This window comes from Electrophorus electricus, chromosome 7, assembly GCF_041902795.1.
Source record: "Electrophorus electricus isolate QZ-2024a chromosome 7, ASM4190279v1, whole genome shotgun sequence".
NCBI classification, from domain to species: Eukaryota; Metazoa; Chordata; class Actinopteri; order Gymnotiformes; family Gymnotidae; genus Electrophorus; species Electrophorus electricus.
The window spans coordinates 2217516-2237949 of NC_137503.1; the positions used below are offsets into that span (position 1 = coordinate 2217516).

At 49.0% G+C, this 20434-nt stretch overlaps 1 protein-coding gene across 4 annotated transcripts in view; it reads left to right on the forward strand.

Moving 5' to 3' along the window:
* Nucleotides 1-1152: 1152 nt before the first annotated feature.
* tgfbr3 (transforming growth factor, beta receptor III) overlaps nucleotides 1153-20434 on the forward strand; it is a 66824-nt gene continuing 47542 nt past the window's right edge. Inside the window, exons 1-3 of one of the 4 annotated variants that reach the window (XM_035524146.2) lie at nucleotides 1153-1717; nucleotides 5756-5960; nucleotides 7682-7818. In XM_035524146.2, the coding sequence (XP_035380039.1) occupies nucleotides 7758-7818 (61 nt within the window). In that variant the 5' untranslated portion in view covers nucleotides 1153-1717; nucleotides 5756-5960; nucleotides 7682-7757. The other 3 variants (XM_027026342.3, XM_081717203.1, XM_081717202.1) reach the window with 3 other exon arrangements.

Below are 20434 nucleotides of genomic sequence, written 5' to 3' on the forward strand. Positions count from 1 at the left end.
TGAGGAATACATATGCATGAGGCAGTAGTATTCGCATCTCTTTGAGCCGCCTCCTCATTGACGCTCAAAAGCAACGCCTCAACGTTTTCACGGAGACATGAAGGAAGCTCGGAGCGGAGCGGGCGCGCAGGCACGCGCTCATTAGCAGCGGATCCCGGCCCTGCCGTTTACACTGCACGCGGCCAGGACGCATCTCCACAGCACTTTTGAGTCACGGAACATAAAAGACGTGGTAGACGACGAGGTAGAGTGGCATCGTCAAAGAAAAAAACACCCTCAACAAATCAAGTAAACAAATATACCAAACAACGACAACACACGCGCACACACACACACACCCGACCAAAGATACAGGCTATATGTTTGAATGGTAGCTCTTTTCTGACAGCGGAAACAAAGAAAGAGGCGGTAAATTACCTGCATAAACAAACTGACAAATTCTGGATATTTTATGACTTCTATGATAATGAACATTATAACATAATATATGAAAATTCATCGCGCAGTTCTCAGCCATTTTCCGTAGAAGCACTCACACTTCCACACGAGCCTAAGGGAAGTCGTTCTGAGCTGTTACTTTGTGTGGCACGGGGCGCCTGGCCCTGAAGAGCAGCCTTGGCACGAGCTTACGTGATTATTCCTCTGATAAGCGTGCTGGGGGCAGGAGACGCAGCTCCCACGTCACGCGCTCCGCACGCGGCAGCCTTGAACCAAATCAGATGGCAATGACAACGGAGTGACCCCGTTATCGCCAGCGGGTTTGAGCTTAGCTAATCAAATGCGCACAGTCACGTCGAGAGAGAATTTAATGCTGTATTTAATATCAGAAATGGTTAAGACGCAATAGAGTTGTGTTAAAGAAACACTCCGACGCGGTCCTTACGACTTGTTGTTTGCAGTAAGTTCTATCGTGATATCCTAAGTTAGACATTTAATAAAAACACCTTACATCTGTAAAATACCATACAATTCGTTACAAACACCAGTTTGTTAGAATCATCTGTTACACTGCAGGTACAGTTTGCATTAGTTCTCCTCCAGGCCTTCATCAGCGATCTGTTTCCATCCATGCGACCTCTGTGTACGACCGTGGCTGTAGTCGCCAGGCACGTGCACCGATGCCAACCTCCTGCAGCGATAAAGGCACGCGTAATCGCTCCGGACAGGGTTGTGCCCGCTCTGCTGATCGCAGGTAAACACACGCAAGCACCACCAAGACATGACCATCATGCACAGTGCGTGTTAACACGGGGGCTTGAGTATGGCACACTTAACCAAGCAAACGTTGGGATTAAATATTCCTAAACCCGAGGGGATAGAGGTTTAACGTACGTGGTTCTAACAAAGTGGCCTCCGAGTGTCAATGCGATTAAAAGTGGCAGCTACGGTTTTATTCCCCATGTAAACGTACTCGTTTTAGCCTTGTCCAATGAAGCGCGACAACTTCAGTTGATGAATGTAGTGTTCAGCCTCCTGCCTCCTCCCCCTGCGGCGAACACCGACAGCGCGATAGGTACTGCAAACTTTTGGAGACGCATTCTAGACTCGCTCATCCCGGAACCCTGGCCAGTCGACTGGGCAGACGGCTAGTGCGCGCAAAGACCGTGTGGCGTCCGTAAAGGTTTATGCCAGCGGAAGCAGGCGCTAGTGTTTTCGCCTTCGTTCCTGCCGCAGCTGCTACTTCAACAAAGTTCACTCCAGTTCTGGAGATCGCGTGGTATGTCCGCGTATTCCTCACTCGCGCCGTAGCAACAAACAAAGCAAAAAAAACCTACGCTTTCTTTTTGAGCACTAACAATAACCAAAGAATGGTTGAAAAACGGTGCAGACATTTGCATGCTTGTTGCATGTTGGAACAAGAAGAGTAAAGATACGCTTCCATTTATGCACGTTCAGGGAGCTACGCGTTCCTCGCGTGTACTTCAACTTTTGCGGTGTCATTTTCGACAGTTGATTAGCATCACTTATCCGAAATCTTTTAGCCCAAACAATTTGTTTACTTTGCAATGTCTTCTGTTTGGGGGGGATTGTAGACATCGTAGCGCACTACACAGTGATCCGTCAACGCACGGGTTTTATTCTGGTTGGATAAACAATATCGGACTTTAGTAAAACGTAGTGAAAAGCGAAAGTGTCCGCACGTTTCAGTTGTGGCTTAGAAAACCCACTGCGTCCGCGAGCATGTTAAGAGTTTTCAAAGGCATCGTTCTGTGCATATGCACTGTAAGGTGGCGAGCGCGAGAGCTCTGATGCCCTTTTGACACGTGAAACGCAGCGTGCCCTCGATACGACATCCGCACGTGGTTTTTAATTAACGTGCCATTTGATGTCTCTGCCAAGGTGAGTGAACTGATCTAGCCAGTCATGTTATTAAATGAGAAAACGCTACTTTATAAAGCTGAGTCTGATTCTGTGTATATTAACACAAATCTGGGAGACTGTTGCAAGATATTGGAACATGCTCATACTATTCAGCATATTTAAGCAGTATAAAAACACAGTTCTGAGATTATTTTAAGATGAGGTTGCACTGGAGATAGTGTACATTGGTTTGAAACTAATTGCACACTGTTTTCATGTGGTCTGACACCTTTAGTTCATCGGCTAATTCTCCAACACTGCATAGAGCGCGCTCAGTCTTGCAGGCAGCACTGTGGTTGGATCGCCAGGAACTGTGCACCCAGCCAGTCGAGTCTCGCATGAGAACACTTCTTTTGCATGCAGACAAGTGAGCAACCCGGGCGGTAAACCCACGGGTCTTGGTCTCGGTCGTGCAGAGTTGGAGGGAGGCACGATGCAAGCTTGCCTGCCGCCTCAGCTGAAATGCACCCTCAGCCTGGGCAGCTCTCAAGCCCCTCTGCTATGCTTGTTTTTAAAAAAAATGTTTTTATTTATTTTTATTTTTTGCTTTGCAGTGCAACTACTTAATCAGCAAAGGTTCTTGGAGGCCCCATCTGAGCAGTAAGATACGTGTTTACATAAGTCAGCATAAGTTGGCGTAAATCGGAATTAAACGTTTCATATTTAAATGGCATGTGGGCTGTGCTGTAGGAGTATTTTAACATGGAGAGGTTTTAGCAGAGGAAAGAGCAGTGAGGTGTCTAACATCATGAAGCGTTTGGTGGGACTGTCATTTGTGTTTCCATCAGTGTCATTTAGCAGATGGTCTTAATCAGAGTGACTTAAAAGTCTTGCACACAAAATGTCTCCTTAACTAGAACAAATGGGTTGGAGTCTAGAAATAATCTTTAGCTCAGATCTCGCTAGAAACGAGTCAGTGCTGATACCTAGATATGCAAAACAGAGATGAAACATGAAGTGCAGATACTGAGTGTTTAATAGGTACTGGATTAGTGTTGCCTGTGGGTCAAAAAAAAAAATAGCACAGGCCATTTAGCCAACAATTAGATTGTTGGTGCTTTAATTCTTTATTGATGGTAAGGAGTCTGTGAAAACCAGGCACTTGTTTGCATATGTGCTGTGTGGCGTGAACGGTTTTGTCAGAAGAGGTAGCTAACTTTCTGATGACATTGATTAATGACTTGTTTATACTCTCACAGAGTGATATCTGTAGTTTTACATTAGACCAGGCTTTGTGTGTGTGTGTGCGTGCGTGAGTGAGAGAGAGAGAGAGTGTGTGTCCTGTGCTTATGAGTTACACTGGCGTGTACACACACACAGATGTTCTATGGAGCTTATTTGTATATGTGCTCTGTGTCCCATTTCTTTACAGATGTTCTGTGTGAATCATGCATAAGTGTTCAGGTGTGCATGTCTCGCTCTCTCTCTGTCTGTGCGTGTGTGTGTGTGTGTGTGAGGCACATTTTGACATTTTGGGACAGTGCCAGTCAATCTTTTGTGGCCATTGGCTGTTGTGTTGCTAGACTGCAGCTGTCTGATTTGTCTTTCCCTGTTGGGAGCGGGCTGTGTGTGTGTGTGTCAATGCTCTGCATGGTCTGTGTTTGCTGTGTAAGTCTGCAGAGTGTGTGCATGTCCCTGCTCAACACAGACTGTGTTTGCTGTGTGTGTGTGTCCTTGCTCAGCATGAACTGTGTGTGTGTGTGTATTAGAGACCCTGTTTGTCATGGACTGTGTGCGAGTGTGTGTGTGTGTGTGTGTGTGTGAGAGACCCTGCTCAGTACAGGCTGTGTGTGCGCGAGTGTGTGTGTGTGTGTGTGTGTGTGTGTGTGTGTGTGTGTCTGCTTAGCACAGGCTGTGTCTGCTGTGTGTGTGTGTGTGTGTGTGTGTGTGTGTGTGTGTGTGTGTGTGTGTGTGTGTGTGTCCCTACTCAGCACGGTCTATGTCTGCTGTGTGTGTTGCGTACTGTGGCTGTAGCAGCCAGACTCTTTCCTCAGCCAGACGAGCACATCCTCAGTTATAAACATGTCAGCGTCGGAGAGCCAGCCGCTGTTTAGGCTGCGGGACGTCTACGGTTCGAGATGCTCAGGCCAAGCGGGAAACAGTTAATGTCAGAACGCATTTAGTGTTTTTGTCATTTTCTACTGTTTCTCTTGTTAAATCAAGCTTCCATTTGAACTGTGTGTTGTTTTTAACTGTTTGTCTATTAAAGAGCAGTAGTGTAACACTGCACGGTTAAAGTGTCATTTCTGCGATCCACCTCGGAGCTATTCCACTAATGATGTCATTTTCCACTAATGGTCTCTTGTTTCACGGGTGAAATGCAGTGGGCTGAGTCTCTGATGCATCATTGACTTGGGTTTGATCCGGACGGCTCTGTCCCATGGTTCTCTGCTTCAGGAAATGGCTGTAGCGGAGGGTGATTGGGTGTGAGAGGGGAAGGGTTGAGTGAGGGTAACTAACACCCAGTAGCACCTCATCAGGCATGCCTACCTGCCCTCAGGGGGGAGGTTACACAGCCTTTATTATGTATGTCACCACGGCGCGATAGTCTGAATGACCCTGGCGTAAATGCAGACAGGTCTGCCACGGTCCTCTTATCGTCTGTTGGCCCCGAATCCTCTGGAGTTGTGCTGGCCACTGGAACTCAGGCCACACACTTAGCCTGCGTGGCCACACGGCGCCTAACCCGCGCGGCCTTACGCTAAATCCGTACGGCTACGTGGTGGCTAACCCGCACGGCCACGGTCAGCAGAGCAGAGCAAGGTGGAGCTGTTTGTTACGTACAGTCTGTGGTCTGTGGCCTTCGCTTTGCTAAATGCTTTCCCAGCTCTTAGCTGTGTGTGTTGTGGGGCCCGAGTGCTATTAGCAGGCCAGTATTAGGGAAAATGAGGGAGACCGAGGGAGTGAATGCCTCAGCCTGTCCAGGGGTGTGTGTGTGTGTGTGTGTGTGTGTGTGTGTGGTGAATTGAGCTCCTGCCACAGTTTAATTCACATACCTCTAACTGGTCTTTGTTTCATCGAGTCACACAAACCCCCCCCCCCCCCCCCCCCCCCCCAGAATGTAGTGTTGTAGTATATATGGTAACTGACAAAAGTCAGTGTTGACCTCAAGCTCTTGGATGGAGTTTGGCTTCCTCTGATTGTGTCTGAGGGGGTAACACTCTCCCTTACCTTTGATCACACAAACCCATGAGGAGAATGAGAGTGTGTGTGTGTGTGTGTGTGTGTGTGTGTGTGTGTGTGTGTGTGTGTGTGTGTGTGTGTGTGTGTGTGTGTGTGGATGGGCGGGGTGTATTGGAGGTACAACAGAGATGAGGGTGTACGGATGTGGCTGATGGACCTGGAGGTGCGGTATTTGTCGAGATCCTCTGAAACGACTTCCCTGTGTCAGCAGCTGCTGGACTGTGAAAGGCTCTTTGTTCAGAGCAGCTGTTCGCTGGAGGAGCGGGAGGAGTGTACCTCACGCCCGGAGGAGCGGGAGGAGTGTACCTCACCCCCGGAGGAGCGGGAGGAGTGTACCTCACCCCTCCTTACCGTTACACACACCCAACACACGCTGGAGGAGAAAGGAGGAGGCAAAAGCAGGAAAGTGGGAGAAGGTGAGTGTGAGCATGAGGAGGTGCTGCGCAGGGTTCAGCTTCTCCCTGACGTGCGTCTCCCGGTCCTGCGTCTGATTACGATCGCCTGGGAGTGTGCGGTTCCGCTGTGGTTTCTGCCGCCGCGCAAAAACAGAGTAACTCCGAGGTTACACATGTGTGGCACCAATCATTTCCTTTATTGTGGTTTGCCCACTGATCTCGCAACCCTTTTAAGGACCTCCCCTTGTGTGTGGGTGGGAGATCTGCTCTATCATCGGCACATCATCGGCGATGAATGCATCAGTGTACGTAAACCCAACAGCTTCCCTCCTACACCCTGCCAAAACTGGAAACCTGCTGTTTCCAGATGCATCTGTCCTGGTCCACACGGTCTGGGTACGACCACAGCCCTCGTCCTGATTGGATGCTGTACGAGGGTGGGAGGGGCAGCTTCTGATTTCTAGATGAGATTACTCAATGTTTACTTTTCCTGTAAAACTAAGCAGTCAGCACACTGAACTGAAGCAGTGAAGATTCACGCTTCACTCACTGGTTCAGTGTCCTGTCACACTCATCACTTTCATTTGATTGGTCAGTCTTCTTTACTGATAAAAAGGATTTTGTTTATATTTAATTGGACTATTTGCGCATCTTAGCAAGCAGTCAGAAGCTCTGTTGGAGAGGTTTGCTGTGTGTGTGTGTGTGTGTGTGTGTGTGTGTGTGTGTGTGTGTGTGTGTGTGTGTGTTTCTTGTGATCTATTGTTATATAAATCCTTTGTTTGGTAAGAAGTAATCGTCCCAAGTCAGTGTAAAAGTCCAAGAGTCCATCCAGATCCTCAGATCTGCGTGTGTGATGTTGATGTGCTGGAGTGAAGCTGCTTGGCTTGGACCCCCTGAAACACACAAACCTCCTGGAACGAACATATTTAGAGCTGTTAACTGTTCAGCACTCACCCTACCCTTGGAGCTGGGCTGTGAACTGGCCGTCAGCATGGCGGGAAGCTGTCTGAGTACACCTGGAGGAGCTGTGGTGCTATCATGAGTTGACGAGCTCTGATCGGAAGACTTGGCCTCTGTCATGTGACTGGTCATGTGACTGATCCAGAGGGGCGTGTCCTCAGCTGCGTGAGCAGTGAGGGGGCCTCTTCCAGCTCTTGAACTCGACTGCCCAGCTGTTGATCCTCTAAAGCCAGGCACGCCCCCATCCCCCCCCCATGGCCTGGGCCTTTCCCAGCTCCTCTGACTCAGCGTGAGGAAGTCAGTGTTCCTCTGGTGTTTGGAGGTGGGGCTGAGGTGGAGAGAAGGGCTTTGAGAGGCATGGTGGCAGGTCAGTGACCCCCCACCCCCACCCCCACCCCTGAATGAGCTGTCAGCAGTCTGAGATTAACAATCTCTCCATACACTTCCTTCAGTATCCTCCCTCATCTTAGGAATGTGACAGTGAGACTCCATTATCCTGCTACTTCTGTCTGAGTTTCAACTGGCCCAACTCTCTCCCTCTCTCTCTCTCTCTCTCTCTTTCTCTCGCTCTCTCTCTTTCCCTCCCCCCCCTCTCTCTCTCCCTCTCTCTCGCTCCCCCCCCCTCTCTCTCTCTCTCTCTCTCCCCCCTCTCCTTCTCTCTCTCCCTCTCTCTCTCTCTCTCTCTCTCTCTCCCTCTCTCCCTCTCTCTCTCTCTCCCCCCCCTCTCCTTCTCTCTCTCCCCCTCTCCCCCCCCCTCTCCTTGTTACGCTCCTGTTTCTCAGACCCGAGGCCTCTCGTCTGCCTGTACGTTTTCGAGGAGGAGCCCCACAGCTGCCTGTAAACAGTGCTGGTGACGCGATGGCGTCCAGACGTACCCTAGCTGCCGTGCTCCTGACCCTATGCTCCGTGGCTCACGCAGGTAAGAGCCATCCTCCGTCCTCATGCACCGCGCAGCTGCTGTCAGTCATCTCCGATATCTCCGCCCGGATATAAAGGGGGGGATTTTAATGCCCTTTGTGGTGGACGACGACGTGAATGCAGGTGCTCTTCCAGACAGGTGCCGTCAAGGTCAAAGAACACCTGGGCTTCTGCGTAGATCCGCGGCCAACGCCGGCATTTAAGTACTGGAGTATCTCTGTAGAGTCTTTTAAATGCCTGCTATTGGGTCATTACTGAGGTATAAATAGATGGGAGATACTGTGTTCGTGATTTGGTGTGTGTGTGTGTGTGTGTGTAAATAAACACACACCACACCATGCTTCTGTAAGAGGTTTTTCATTTTCATCTCAAAGTGCCTTACACAGAAAAGATTACACATTACAGATTGAACATTAAAGTTTGATGTCTAAGATAAATTCAGCATATAACCTACAAACTGAGGTAGTTCTCGGAGCAGCCGTTACCGTTAGCGACGGTGAGGCGGGCGGATGATATCTGCTCTGTCTGAACAGGCCTCTGGTCTCCTGCTGCGACCACCTCAAACACTCATGCTAGCGGCGTCGAGTCCCCCAGAGTTTCCAGTGGTTCCAGTTTCCAGGAAGCTCGGCCGTCTGTGCCGCCTCATCGGTGATCTTTCGGTTGTGATGTTTTCGTAAACATCCGAGGCCATGCTGTTGGACCGCGAGTTTTATTAGACCGTCAGTAGAACAGAGTAGAACAGACCGTCAGTAGAACAGAATACCACTGCTGAATGCTACGCCATCAACGAGTGTGGGCTAGGATACTGCCAGGCAGCCCAAACCTAGACAGGAGCAACTGAGGATTAAGGGCCTCGCTCAGGGGCCCCAACCACTGAGCTACCACTGCCACAATACCCCCCTCCCATCATCTCTAACTACAGTAATGTGTTTGCATGATTGTTTTGAACACTCTTCTGTCTTGGTTCCTGTCAGGACCGAGGTTCTGGACAGGCTTTGGTGTGAGCTGGCCTCCCTGAGAAATGTACAAATTGCATTTGTTTCTGGAAATCCGAACTAGGGATGTCATCTACTGCCTCAGCGTTTCATCCAGTGATCGGAGCCACACAGACTGCTTAGATGTTCGATCTTCTTCAGATCTTTCCCACTCTTTGGCAGTGTGGTTCCTAGGCTTCAGGACACTGTAGACACACACATCTGCTTGACTTTATCAGTACTGATGTTTGCTTGGCAGCGTAAAGTGTCGACTATGTTCCTTGTGTCCTGCAGAAGCACTCGTACTCAGCGTTCCATTCATTTCTCATGTCCTCTGGTGCACGTTGGCTCTGACCTCCGACCTCTGACCTTCCCCTCCTTCCTGAAAGCTTTGCCTAGCCTGGAACTCAGAATTATAGAACATTAGACCCTATGGAACCTATGGCAGTAGAACTCCAATAGTGGGGCTGGACCCTCAGCCATGAGCCTTCACCCATGACCCTTCACCTGTCCCGTTCTGCCAAACCTCACACGTATCCGACCCGTGAGAGGGGAAAAAAAGCACATCTGGTATTCACACCTGGATTTTAGGGTGTGATTTTTACTTCTGTCCTGATATACAGGCTTGACTGTCAGTAGCTTCAGGGCGTTGTAATGTACTGAGGGGTGAAATATGCCAATCAACTTGAGCTCAACTGTGCAGTCTTCTCGTTATTTAGTTACCATCATTTTCTGCAGTAAATATAATGGCATTTTGATAAATAGAACCGAGATGTTTTCGAAGAAAGCCGTTATTGGTGATTTAATATGCGTGTTGACAAATTTCAGATCGTCTGCCCAGACATGTGTGCCATCGGTAATGATGCAAACCTTATCGTTAGGTCATAGTGACCTCACCCAAGGAGCCAGTGAAGAGGGTAAAACCACTGCTCTCTCTCTTTCTCTCTCTCTCTCTCTCTCATTCTCTCCCTTGGAACCTGTACAAACGATCAGAATTCTCTAAATCTGTCTGGAGTGCTCTTGCGTAATGTTTAACTTTGTGTTTGATGATCCTTCTCTCATGGTAGTGCTATGCAGGACACGGGCTGTAACTCTCCCAGCTTAAGGCAAAAGCAGCTTAATGGTTCCTCCTTCAGTATGGGCCTGTTTCTCTACTCTCTCACACCACACACACACACTCTCTCTCTCTCTCTCTCTCTCTCTCTCTCTGTCTGTCCTGAACGCCACCCCCTCTGTTGGCTAGCGTGCTCTGGTGCCTCAGTCGGCTGCAGGTCTGACTGCAGGACTCCTTCATGTTTCACCGCTGGGACAGCGAGCGGGGGCGGGGCCTGTTGGAGACCCAGCCCCTTCCTGCTTTGACCCAGCCCCTTCCTCCTCTCTCCTCAATCTATCCACTTCTCTCTTCCCACAACTCGGAAGGAGGGGAGTTAGTCAAATGCGAGTGTCCTGAATCCCTGTCCTGAACAACTGTCCTGGAGTAGGTGATTTGCCCGTATTGTTGTTTAATGACCTCTGAAGATTACTGCTACATGTTCTCATTAATTTTCTTCATATATCAGTGTGTTGTCAAGAGGAATGAACCCAAACACTGAATGAATCCAGCCGTCATTGTGAAAGACGACACTCTTTGTTTAGTTTGGAAAAAATGATCATCAGAGTTTGAACAACAGAACGCATTAATAACGTAAAAAAAACACAGCCTCAAGCGATCTGTCCCTGCTATCACACCGAGTGCAAGTGATCTGTAGGGATGGTTTATAGCACGCGTGTGTGTGTGTGTGTGTGTGTGTGTGTGTGAGTGTGTGTGTGTGTGTGTGTGACTGCATGGGCCAAGTCGAGTATGGTGCCAGAAAATATTACACAACCACTGTAATGTGAGTGGTAGTAGAGGAGAAACCACACTGTATGGGGGGAGGGTGGGAGATGGTGAAAGGGGGTGAAATTAAATGAAAGAAGGGGGCCAGCACAAGTTAGAGAGAGAGAGAGAGAGAGAGAGAGAGAGAGACCAGATGTTGCTGTGTGATTCAGCCATTGGGTACCCAGACTCCTCTGCTGCTGCTAGGGTAATGCAGTCATGTTTACATAGCAACAGCAATCCTACCCTACTTTAGTTACAGCTTACTGCTAAACACACCACGACTGCCTAAGTCTGCCAGAGAAACTCTTGCTCAAAGAGTCTTGCTCACTCTGTGTGTGTGTGTGTGTGTGTGTGTGTGTGTGTGTGAGAGCTGGTTTTCCTACCTATGATTTTTATCTATAAACCAGATTATAGCTGATGCACACCGAACGTGTGCATACTAAAAAGCAAACTACATGACACCCCCCCCTCCCCAACACACACACACACACACACATGCACATGGTATTATTTGAAAGTGCATATGTAAACACAGAGAATGTACATATGTGGTTAAGTAGCGTTTTTCTCTGCGCATCCCTCCATCGCATGCTCTCTGGGTCTCGCTGCCCCCCTTCTCTGCTGTGCCAGTACGTGTGTGTGTGTGTTGGTGGTGTTATCAGGGGCCAGGACCATAATCGAAGACAGCTGGGGTGATCCTGCTCTCTCCATTTGTTTCCCTGGGTTAAAAAGAAAATGAGGGAGAGAGGGAAGCTCAGGACGCAGGCGTGGAGGAGGTGAAGTTTGAGGGTGCCTCTGCTGCGAGAGATAACCGCTCCCGCGGTACGTGCTGTGTGTGTGCCCGGAGCGCTCGTTTGCTGGGTTTTTAGGACCATGCGGTTCACACCTGCCAGCCCCTCTGGTCTCTGCTTCCAACCTGTTTGTCAAGATGAGACTGGACTGGACTGGAGCCTCTCGAGGGTCCATCAGTCCCCCCATCTCACCCTCCTCCTCACGGGGAGACATCTGTCGCGTGGTTGAAAACAGTCTTGTAAAATGTCACCGCGTTTTTTCCGAGTGAGGTGCAAGTCAGCCACTTCTATGCAGTAAATAATGGTCAGCGCTTTATAGCGTATCGCTCAATCACTCCCGTGCACAAATACACTCTTCACTGCCCCAAAACGTCTGTGTGTGTGTGTGTGTGTGTGTGTGTGTGTGTGTGTGTGTGTGTGTGTGTGTGTGTGTGTGGCACGGAACGTCGTATTCCAGACAGTGGGAGTTTATTCCATCCAGCAATGCTTTTTCCAGCAGAGGCTGGTTTTGTCCTGGATCCCCTTGTGGTGTATCCAGCTTTGTTTCACCCCAGGCTCCTTCCCAGAACTCTTTGTGAGTTGAACTAGAAGGAGGCGTGGCTTCTGATCGCTCGTCAAAGGCCTGGCTGGCCTCTGACTCCGCCCCCCCCACGGTGTGTGTGAGTGTGTGTGTGTGTGTGAAAGCCCTCGCTTCACCCTGGACACTTTCTAAAAAAAAATTCTATTCGTGTGTGCATGTGTTACACTGTGTGTGCCTGTGCATATATGTGTGCATGGTTGGGGAGGGGAGCATATGTTTTAGCAAAGGTCTTGTAAAGGAACCGCAATCCTGAGAGAGAGAGAGAGAGAGAGAGAGAGAGAGAGGCTTTTAAAGAGGAGAGTGGAAGAAATGACATTGTGCTTATCACAGCAAGAATTTGGCAAAAGCTGAATACAAGTGTGCACACACACACACACACACACACACACACACGCGCGCGCAGACAGAGACACTTGAGTAGTAATGTATTTTGCCACAGAGGTCTCAGCATTAACTTCCAGCATCTTGGAGTCTATCTGCAGGCAGGTCCACAGCTGCACCCCTCCTGGCTGTTCGAACCTGGTTCCACTTCTCTTCCCAGTACAGTCTTCCGCCACGGTGTGGAGGATGGGACATGACGTGTTTGAGTCTTTAGCCACCTCTCTCTCCTCTCACTGTTTATATGCCACTGACGAGAACCATCGAGAGTTTATTCAGGAGTGCTTAAAAACAGCAGGCCAGAGAACACACGTGCGTGCGTGTGTGTGTGAATGCTGTGAATTATATTTTCTTGTGCAAGCAACTGTAGAGAAATAAAGGGAGAAAAAAACAACCTGAGACTGTAGTGACTTCTACGATGCACCAGTGAGCGGCGGGAATGACCTGCATGGCCCAGGGATGACGAGTCGATCACAGGAACGCCGACACCGGCAGGCCGCGTTCTTACCTTCGTTGTGTGAATGTCCCCTCTCTTCCTCTCCAGCGTCCTTCCATTCCAACATCGTCTGAATTTTCTTCCAGGTCCCACTTCTCGCAGAGCGGCAAGGGCAGAGGAATGTGTGTTTTAGCTTTAAAAAGCAGAACAAAAGGAACGTCGAACCAATGAAAAGCTGATCAGTAGGAAAGCGGAGTGGAAACAGGAGCTGACCCGTTTCCCAGGAGCCTGTCTGTCACATGCGCCTGGGGCTTCACACAGCAGGGTCACAACCCAAGTCCTAACGGCTGCTGTGGTGGAGAGTGTTGGAGTGGTGCTCTCATGCTCCGTCAGTCGTAACCCGGCGGGGTGAGATGAGGGGTGGAGGGGTGGGTGGGAAGGCGACCCTCCAGCCTCTCTGGCCAGTGTGATGGAGGACTCTTGAGAGAAGTGCCATGCTTGTTCTCACGGTCAGTGCGACATCAGTTAAGGTGGATGTTCTGGGTTCTGGACAGTGCACACGGCTGGTGCTGAAGTGTGTGTAAATGGACAAGGCACAAGAGTGTGAAATGTGTGTGTGTGTTCACACCCTGTGCAGCTTTTCTGTAAAGTTGTTCTCACACACACACACACACACACACACTGCTGAAACACCTGCCTGCCGATCGACCCTTCTTCCTTCATCCCTCCTTACCTCCCTCTTTGGCTTCTCTGGGAAATATCAGCGTCATCCCTCACTTCAGACAGCGCAGATTTACATCTCCAGTGTGGACGAGAGAGAGAGAGATGAACAGATGAAGTGCTAAAGGAAAGATACAGACAAAGACAAAGAAGGTCAGAGGAATATGAACAAGAAGGGAATATGTATAAAATTCAGTTTTTCCAAGGTCGTATGCTCTTGGTTGTTTTGTATACACAGTGTGCCAGGATGTGTGTCCCGACCATGTCTGTTCCAGGACCAGGCCGTCTGCGCATGTGCTGATGTAGTCCTGACCGGATCTCGTGCAATCCTGATCCGCATGCGCACTCTCCCTACTCTTGACCAAGCATGCGCTCCCCAAATCCCGCCAGCTAAAAGCCTTGCCCCTGCACGTGCGGGTTTCTCCCTCCGCACCTCTCCGCACTCCGCGTATCCCTGAACTGTACGGAAGCTGGGATTTACGGTCGTCCTCTCGTGCGCACCTGGCGGATTTACGGCCGTCTTCCCGTGCACACCTGGTAATGTGCTTGGACCGCGAACAACGGCCTGCTCAGTGTAAGGAAGAGGTTTATTTCTCTTAAATAGTTTTGGCACTGGCTGTAACGTCTCCCTGATGTGCACTGGACACTGGACATCTTCCTGTGCCAGCGGTCGCTGAAGTGGATGCCAGAGATCCGCCTTTCCTCCAACGTTTAACGTGACTCACCTTGTGGGAGCAGGTGGACGAGCTGCCGTCCTCTAGGAGTCCCCTCGTCCGTCGCCCAGGCGTGGTCTGATTGGATGCTTCTCGTAGCTTTTTCTTTACCTACCTGCTCTGTTCTTCTTCTGTCTCTCCCTCTCTCTCTGTTCATCCCAGCTCCCCTCCTTTTCCATGTCTCTTTCCCCTGCTCCGTGTGTGCTGTTTGTGTTGCAGCCTTGGAAGCGCTGCCTTGGGCTCTCTGTCCACATCGAAGGCCGCCTTCCTGCGTAGAGACCGAGGGAGCGAGCATGTCTCATGATCGGAGATTAAAACGGAACTTTCTAGATCACCTTCAGAAGGTTGCACACCTCCGGTGCTCCTCCGTAAATGTTGTTTTGCTAATTAGCTGTCAATTAGTTTACAACGTGTACAATAATAAAACATCTGAAGGGATATTAAAACACGCTTAATCATGTTGAATTATCACAACACCGATAACACTTAAAATCTTTATGATGAGTGCGTTAATAAACAGTAATTTACAGTACATTTTAATAAACAATACTTAATTTATTACTAATCATTATTTTTATTAATGATTACTAGATGCACTGTTTAACTGCCTAGTACTACTAATCTTGTTTTATGTACTGTGTGTGTGTGTGTGTGTGTGTGTGTGTGTGTGTGTATTATAAAACAACACAACCATCTGGTTGATATATAATGACAGCAGGACATTTGCGTTTTGAACCCGGTCTTTCACACCTAGCTGGGGAAGAGCCCCTCCTGGTGTCGCAAGCCCACGAACACATGGAGGCTTGCATGCAATAAAGTGGCCTGATGTCCAGCACAGGAAGTCTGGCAATACCACGCAGGGGCAGGGCTACGCTGGACACAGCCGATGCCACCGCCCACAGGTGCGCCTGCTTCCCCTGGTCAGCACCCATCCGGGTTTCTAAATGAACACCGTTAGGGAGCAGGTCAGCATTGCTAGACGCACACAGCTTTTACGATACACACGTGACAAACGTGTGCAAGGGTTACTCCTGTGCGTAGTGAGAGAAATATATCAACGTGCACGTCGATCGGAAGTTGCGTTCAATGCTTTAGCGTGATTTGAGTTGAAGAGGAAACACTGAAGTTCTTGTAAATGGATGTTGAAAGTGTGTGTGTGTGTGTGTGTGTGTGTGTGTGTGTGTGTGTGTGTGTGTGTAAACGGAGGGGAAACGACTGTTTGTTTCTCTTCGGAAAAGGCGGAGAGGGATTGTGGGAATATTAGATTTGTCTGCAGCTGGCATTTTGGAAGTGACATAATTTTCTGTACCCAGTTCTTGGCCCATGTCCAAGTGCAGAGAGACATGTATGTGATTTTTGGATCTCCGTGTGTTTGGGACGTGTAGAGAACTGGATACCTTCACGCAGGTTTAGGGTTTCTGCGTTCACTCTTCCTTAAAGCTGTTTCACTCCTTCCTAGTTCAGCGTAGCGTCTGATTAACTTCCGTGTCAGTCCCTGAGCCTGGAGTCGATCGCGTGGTTCCCTGCTCTAGTGTGAAAGTCCCAGAGGGAGGAGAGGCGTGAAGGCAAAGCCGTCAGCCTTACAGGGCTCCGCAGTCGAGGGAGGATGGAGAACTTGGCCTCTCCTCCAAGGTCTGCGGGCCAGGATCCTGGGCCTGTGACTGGGACACAAGCCCCCCCCCCCCCTCTCTCTCTCTCTCTCTCTCTCTCTCCCTCTCCCTCTCCCTCTCTCTCTCTCTCTCTCTCTCTCTCTCTCTCTCTCTCTCTCTCTCTCTCTCTCTCTCTCTCTGCTGCCAGTTATGTGTCCCCTGAGATTCAGAGATGTGTTTGAGCACTGAATCACACACAGGAAACCCTTTTCTGAGCTCTTACTTTCATACACAGAGCATAAGCCTCAAATGGGTGTTGACTTTACACTGTGGGAGTTCACACACACTTTGTTGTTTTTTCAACAGCATAAAAATTTTCTTCTTAGTTTGTAACTGAATAAATGCCTAAAACAAAATCTAGTTGTTATTTGTTAAATAAAAAGCTTTTTGGTATCTAAATGTTTATGTTGCTGAGGTTAAGGGTTGGAGTGAGCACAGCTGTATAGCCTAGTTTAGTAGTAAACCTCAAAACAAAACGTATGGAGCTGTGTGTGTGTGTGTGTGTGTGTGTGTGTGTGTGTGTGTGTGTGTGTGTGTGTGTGTGTGTCGGGGGGGGTGGTGTCATGTAGTTTGCTTTTTAGCATACACATGTTCGGTGTGCATCAGCTATAATCTGGTTTATAGATGAAAATCATAGGTGTGTGAGAACTGCAGGTTACTGCACACTGGTGCACATCATCAGAGCGGAGACTCGGAGAGGTCAAACGTTGATAGTAGAGGCATGTTGGAGCATCAGGGTGTACATGACTGGCTGTCTGAGCAGGACAGTCCCTTGCCGTCTCCAAACGCCCCGCGATCGTGCACTTGTAGGAAGGTTTTCTCCAGTTGTCCTGTGCTTCATAGCGCTGTCTCTTTGCGTCTGGGTATCAGCTTTGACTCTTCCTGGCAGTGTGCATGTGCTTTTCTGAGTAGACTGCTGAGGCACTTTTCTAAGCGGCTCTGTAAGAGTGCGTGTGCTAAATGCTGTGAATGTAAATGTACTCATTCCTGTTGTGGTTTTGGTTTGTCGCTCGGCATCTCTGACACAGAGTGATGCACTTTCCACTGTATACGGGTGGGAGTTTGAAAGCGTACTGTACATATGTACTGTAGTGAGCCCACGTGGCCCCCCACAACTCGCAGCCCCGCCCTAAACCCCCCCCCCCCCCCCCCACCAAGCTCAAACTCTTCCCCGGGGCCTCCCGCCTCCAAACAAACAGCAGTTGTTCTGGGCATATTTAATCTAACGCCATCATCAGTGAAGCCGTTTCTTTGGAAAGTGTTAAGCTTTTTTTAGAACTCAAACCCTGCTATTTTTGCTATATTTTCCTAGCTGGCATGTAGGCATTTATTTAACAATGTCATACCCGTGTGTGTACTTGTTCTGGGGTTGACATGCTGAAAGCAGTGTTGGTATTGAGTCTCACTGGCATTTACGCTGTGGGTTCAGACACAGGTGTTCTCTCTCTCTCTCTCTCTCTCTCTCTCTCAATGTCTCTCTCTCTCGCGCTCTCTCTCTCTCTCTCTCTCTCGCTCTCTCTCTCTCGCAGGCATGTTCTCTATAACTGTATAAAACACTTTAATAATTGTTTCTCTTACTGTAAATAAATATGAATACTTTAAACAATTATAGTATTCAGTCTTCTACAGGGTGACATCCATGTTTATCAGTGTGACAGAACATGTGCGCCGTGGGAATCAAACCTCGACCTCGCTGACCTCGGCGTCGCGCTCCACCTGCTCCTTTGATTAGTTAGTTAAGCTCTTCAGACCATCGTACAGTTGCTGTTTAGTTCCATGTGGTCTGATTTGCCTCATCGATCAGAGACATTTGAGGAACGGGGTCTTTGCACTTGGTCTTTCTGTCGGTGAAAGACGGACTAGAAAGGGTTGTAACGGGTGGGAAGAGAGAGAGAGAGAGAGAGAATGAATGGATAAGGTGAGGGGACGGAGGATATGGACCTATGCACAAAGACACAGATACGTTCTCTCTCTCTCTCTCCTTCTTTCTTGTCCTCTCTTCCTCCCTTCTGAGATCCCTCAAGCAGACACATGTGGTTTTTCCAGATGCTAGTAAAATAAAAATACCGTCCCGAACTTCATTTATGTAGTTGTGTGCAAGTGCTATTGATCTATGAAGACACCACGTGACAGGCAGAAAGCGCAGCACAGAACGACCAGTTTCAAATTAGATCATGTTTTCTTTAAAACTCTTGAAAAAACAGCAGCAGAGAGAGATGGTCTCTCCTTGGGAAAGGCCAGCAGAGATGGTCTCTCTGAAGTCTCTCCCTGATCTCACTGGATGCTAATGTGGTTACCTCGAAAGAGATTTCACAACTTTCAATTCAGCATTGGAAAACATCATTTTGTTTACTGTTCCCGATTTCAACTCCATTTAGTTTGAAGATTAAAAAAATGTTTAACTTCCTTCTACCATCGTAGAAGTATTCTTTATTCTTTTTTCTCCCCAATACACCTTATTGTTTGTGCACAATTTTCCCCCAGAAGTTAAATAAAGAAACACCACTTCCCAATGAATCTTGTAATCTTTTGGCAGTCTGTTTTTGAGAAAAAGTCAGTTTGAGTGTTTTCAAAGACGTGTGTGTGTGTGTGTGTGTAAAAGTAATGATGTAATGGAGAGGGAATGTCCCCAAGGGAGGAAGGAGAAGTGATGTCACACATGTGACATCACCTCTTGCCATTACTACTTGTTGCCCTTCAGTCGACACTCCTGTGTCCACGTGTTCCGCTCTTCTCCAAAATGGCGCCCTGGTCAGAGCCGAGTGGAGCGTGGTTTCTCTGCGCCGAGGACTAGGTGGCTGGGCTCAGTGGGACTGAGACTGGTTTGCTGAAAGGGAAGTGTTGAGGCTCGGGGCCTGCCGAGAGGTTCTGTCGTCATGGCATCCACACATCCCCAGCTCGGTCACCACACACACACACACACACACACCGTTCTGACGCTCAGTGAGGAGTTCTTAATGTGGCATCTCTGGCATCTCTTCTCTCACTCTGTTACTCAGGCGTTCACCTCTGTGTCTTTTTACCAGTCCCTCATCACTCTCAGTCTCATGCTTGCTTTCTGTCTCTCTCTCTGTCTCCTTCTACTTTAATGATTTCCAAATGTTGCTCTGATCCCTGTTGCAGTGGGGTGTGTGTGTGTGTGTGTGTGTGTGTGTGTGTGTGTTTATTGCGGTTGGGCTGAATCATGACTGACTTTATGGGTCTAACAGAGAGGGCCTGACCTACAGAAAAGCCTAGCCACAGACACACTCAGGAGGCAGTACCTTCTAATGAAAACACAAGTGTGTGTGTGTAAGCGAGAGAAAGATGCATACAGGTACTCTGTGTACAGGTATATTGGCCCAGAGGGCTCAGTGTTTGCCAGCCTCCCTTCAGCTCTTCTGTCCCCCGGTGTGTGGTATTTGGCGTGGGGTGTTTGGGTATGGGTTGGTGTGGTGTTGGGTGTGTGGTGTTTGGTGCTGGTCCATGTCACGCTGCTGTTTGTTGCGTGGTGCTTGGGTGTGGGGCTGGTCCGCGTCACACCGCTGTTGTCAGTGTAAGTGACTTTGCTCCCTCAGGCTCAGAGACCAGGGGACACACCTGACACACACCTGGCCTGTTCACCTGTTCATTAGGGCCCAGATCATCTGACATAAAAAAAAACAAAAACAAAACATAATCCAAGTATCATGACTCAGAAATGCTTGGCCTTTCAGTGTGTGTGTGGAGGAGGGGGGACATGTATGTGCGTGCACATGCTTTCTTATGCTAATGCTGCCTAGCTCTTATTTTGTGTTATGCTTGACCGCAGAGGTCAAAACTTGCTGTTAATTCTCTCTCTCTCTCTTTCCTGCGTGCGCTCTCTCTCTCTCTCTTGCTCTTGCGTCTCTCTCTCTCGCAATCTCTCGCTCATATTAAGGTCTTAATCTGCTTTTTCAGTTCTGCCCCACATACTGCAATCACGTCGTCTTTGCTAGCTGCTTCTGACAGTCTCACCCTGCTGGGAATTCTGGGTAAAAACTGAAGGAAAGCGGAGTGGACCCGTTTCCCAGGAGCCTGTCCGTCATGTGCGCCTGGGGCTTCACGCAGCAGGGTCACAATGCAGCCCAAGTCCTAATGGCTGCTGTGGTGGAGAGTGTTGGAGTGGCTGGTCTGTGTTTAACACATTATATATGTGTGTGTGTGTGTGTGTGTGTGTGTGTGTGTGTGTGAGTGAGTGAATGATGATGAGACTTCACTGATGCATCGGGATGTTATTGAAAGTGCTCTTTCTCTCTGTCTCTCTCTCTCTCGCGCGCTCTCTCTCTGTCTCTCTCAGCTCTTCTTAGCTGAGTCTGACCCTCTGGTCCTGCCGTGCCGTCCTGCTGCTGTGTAAAGAGACCAATGCTCCCTCATCCTTTGCTTTCTGTCCACCAGAGAATGAAATGGAACGAGGGTTCAGGGAGCTATATCTACATAATAACCCCCCCACCACACACACACACACACACACACACAAAGAGGTTTTATGACAGACACTTTGAAGGAGTGAGTGGGCGT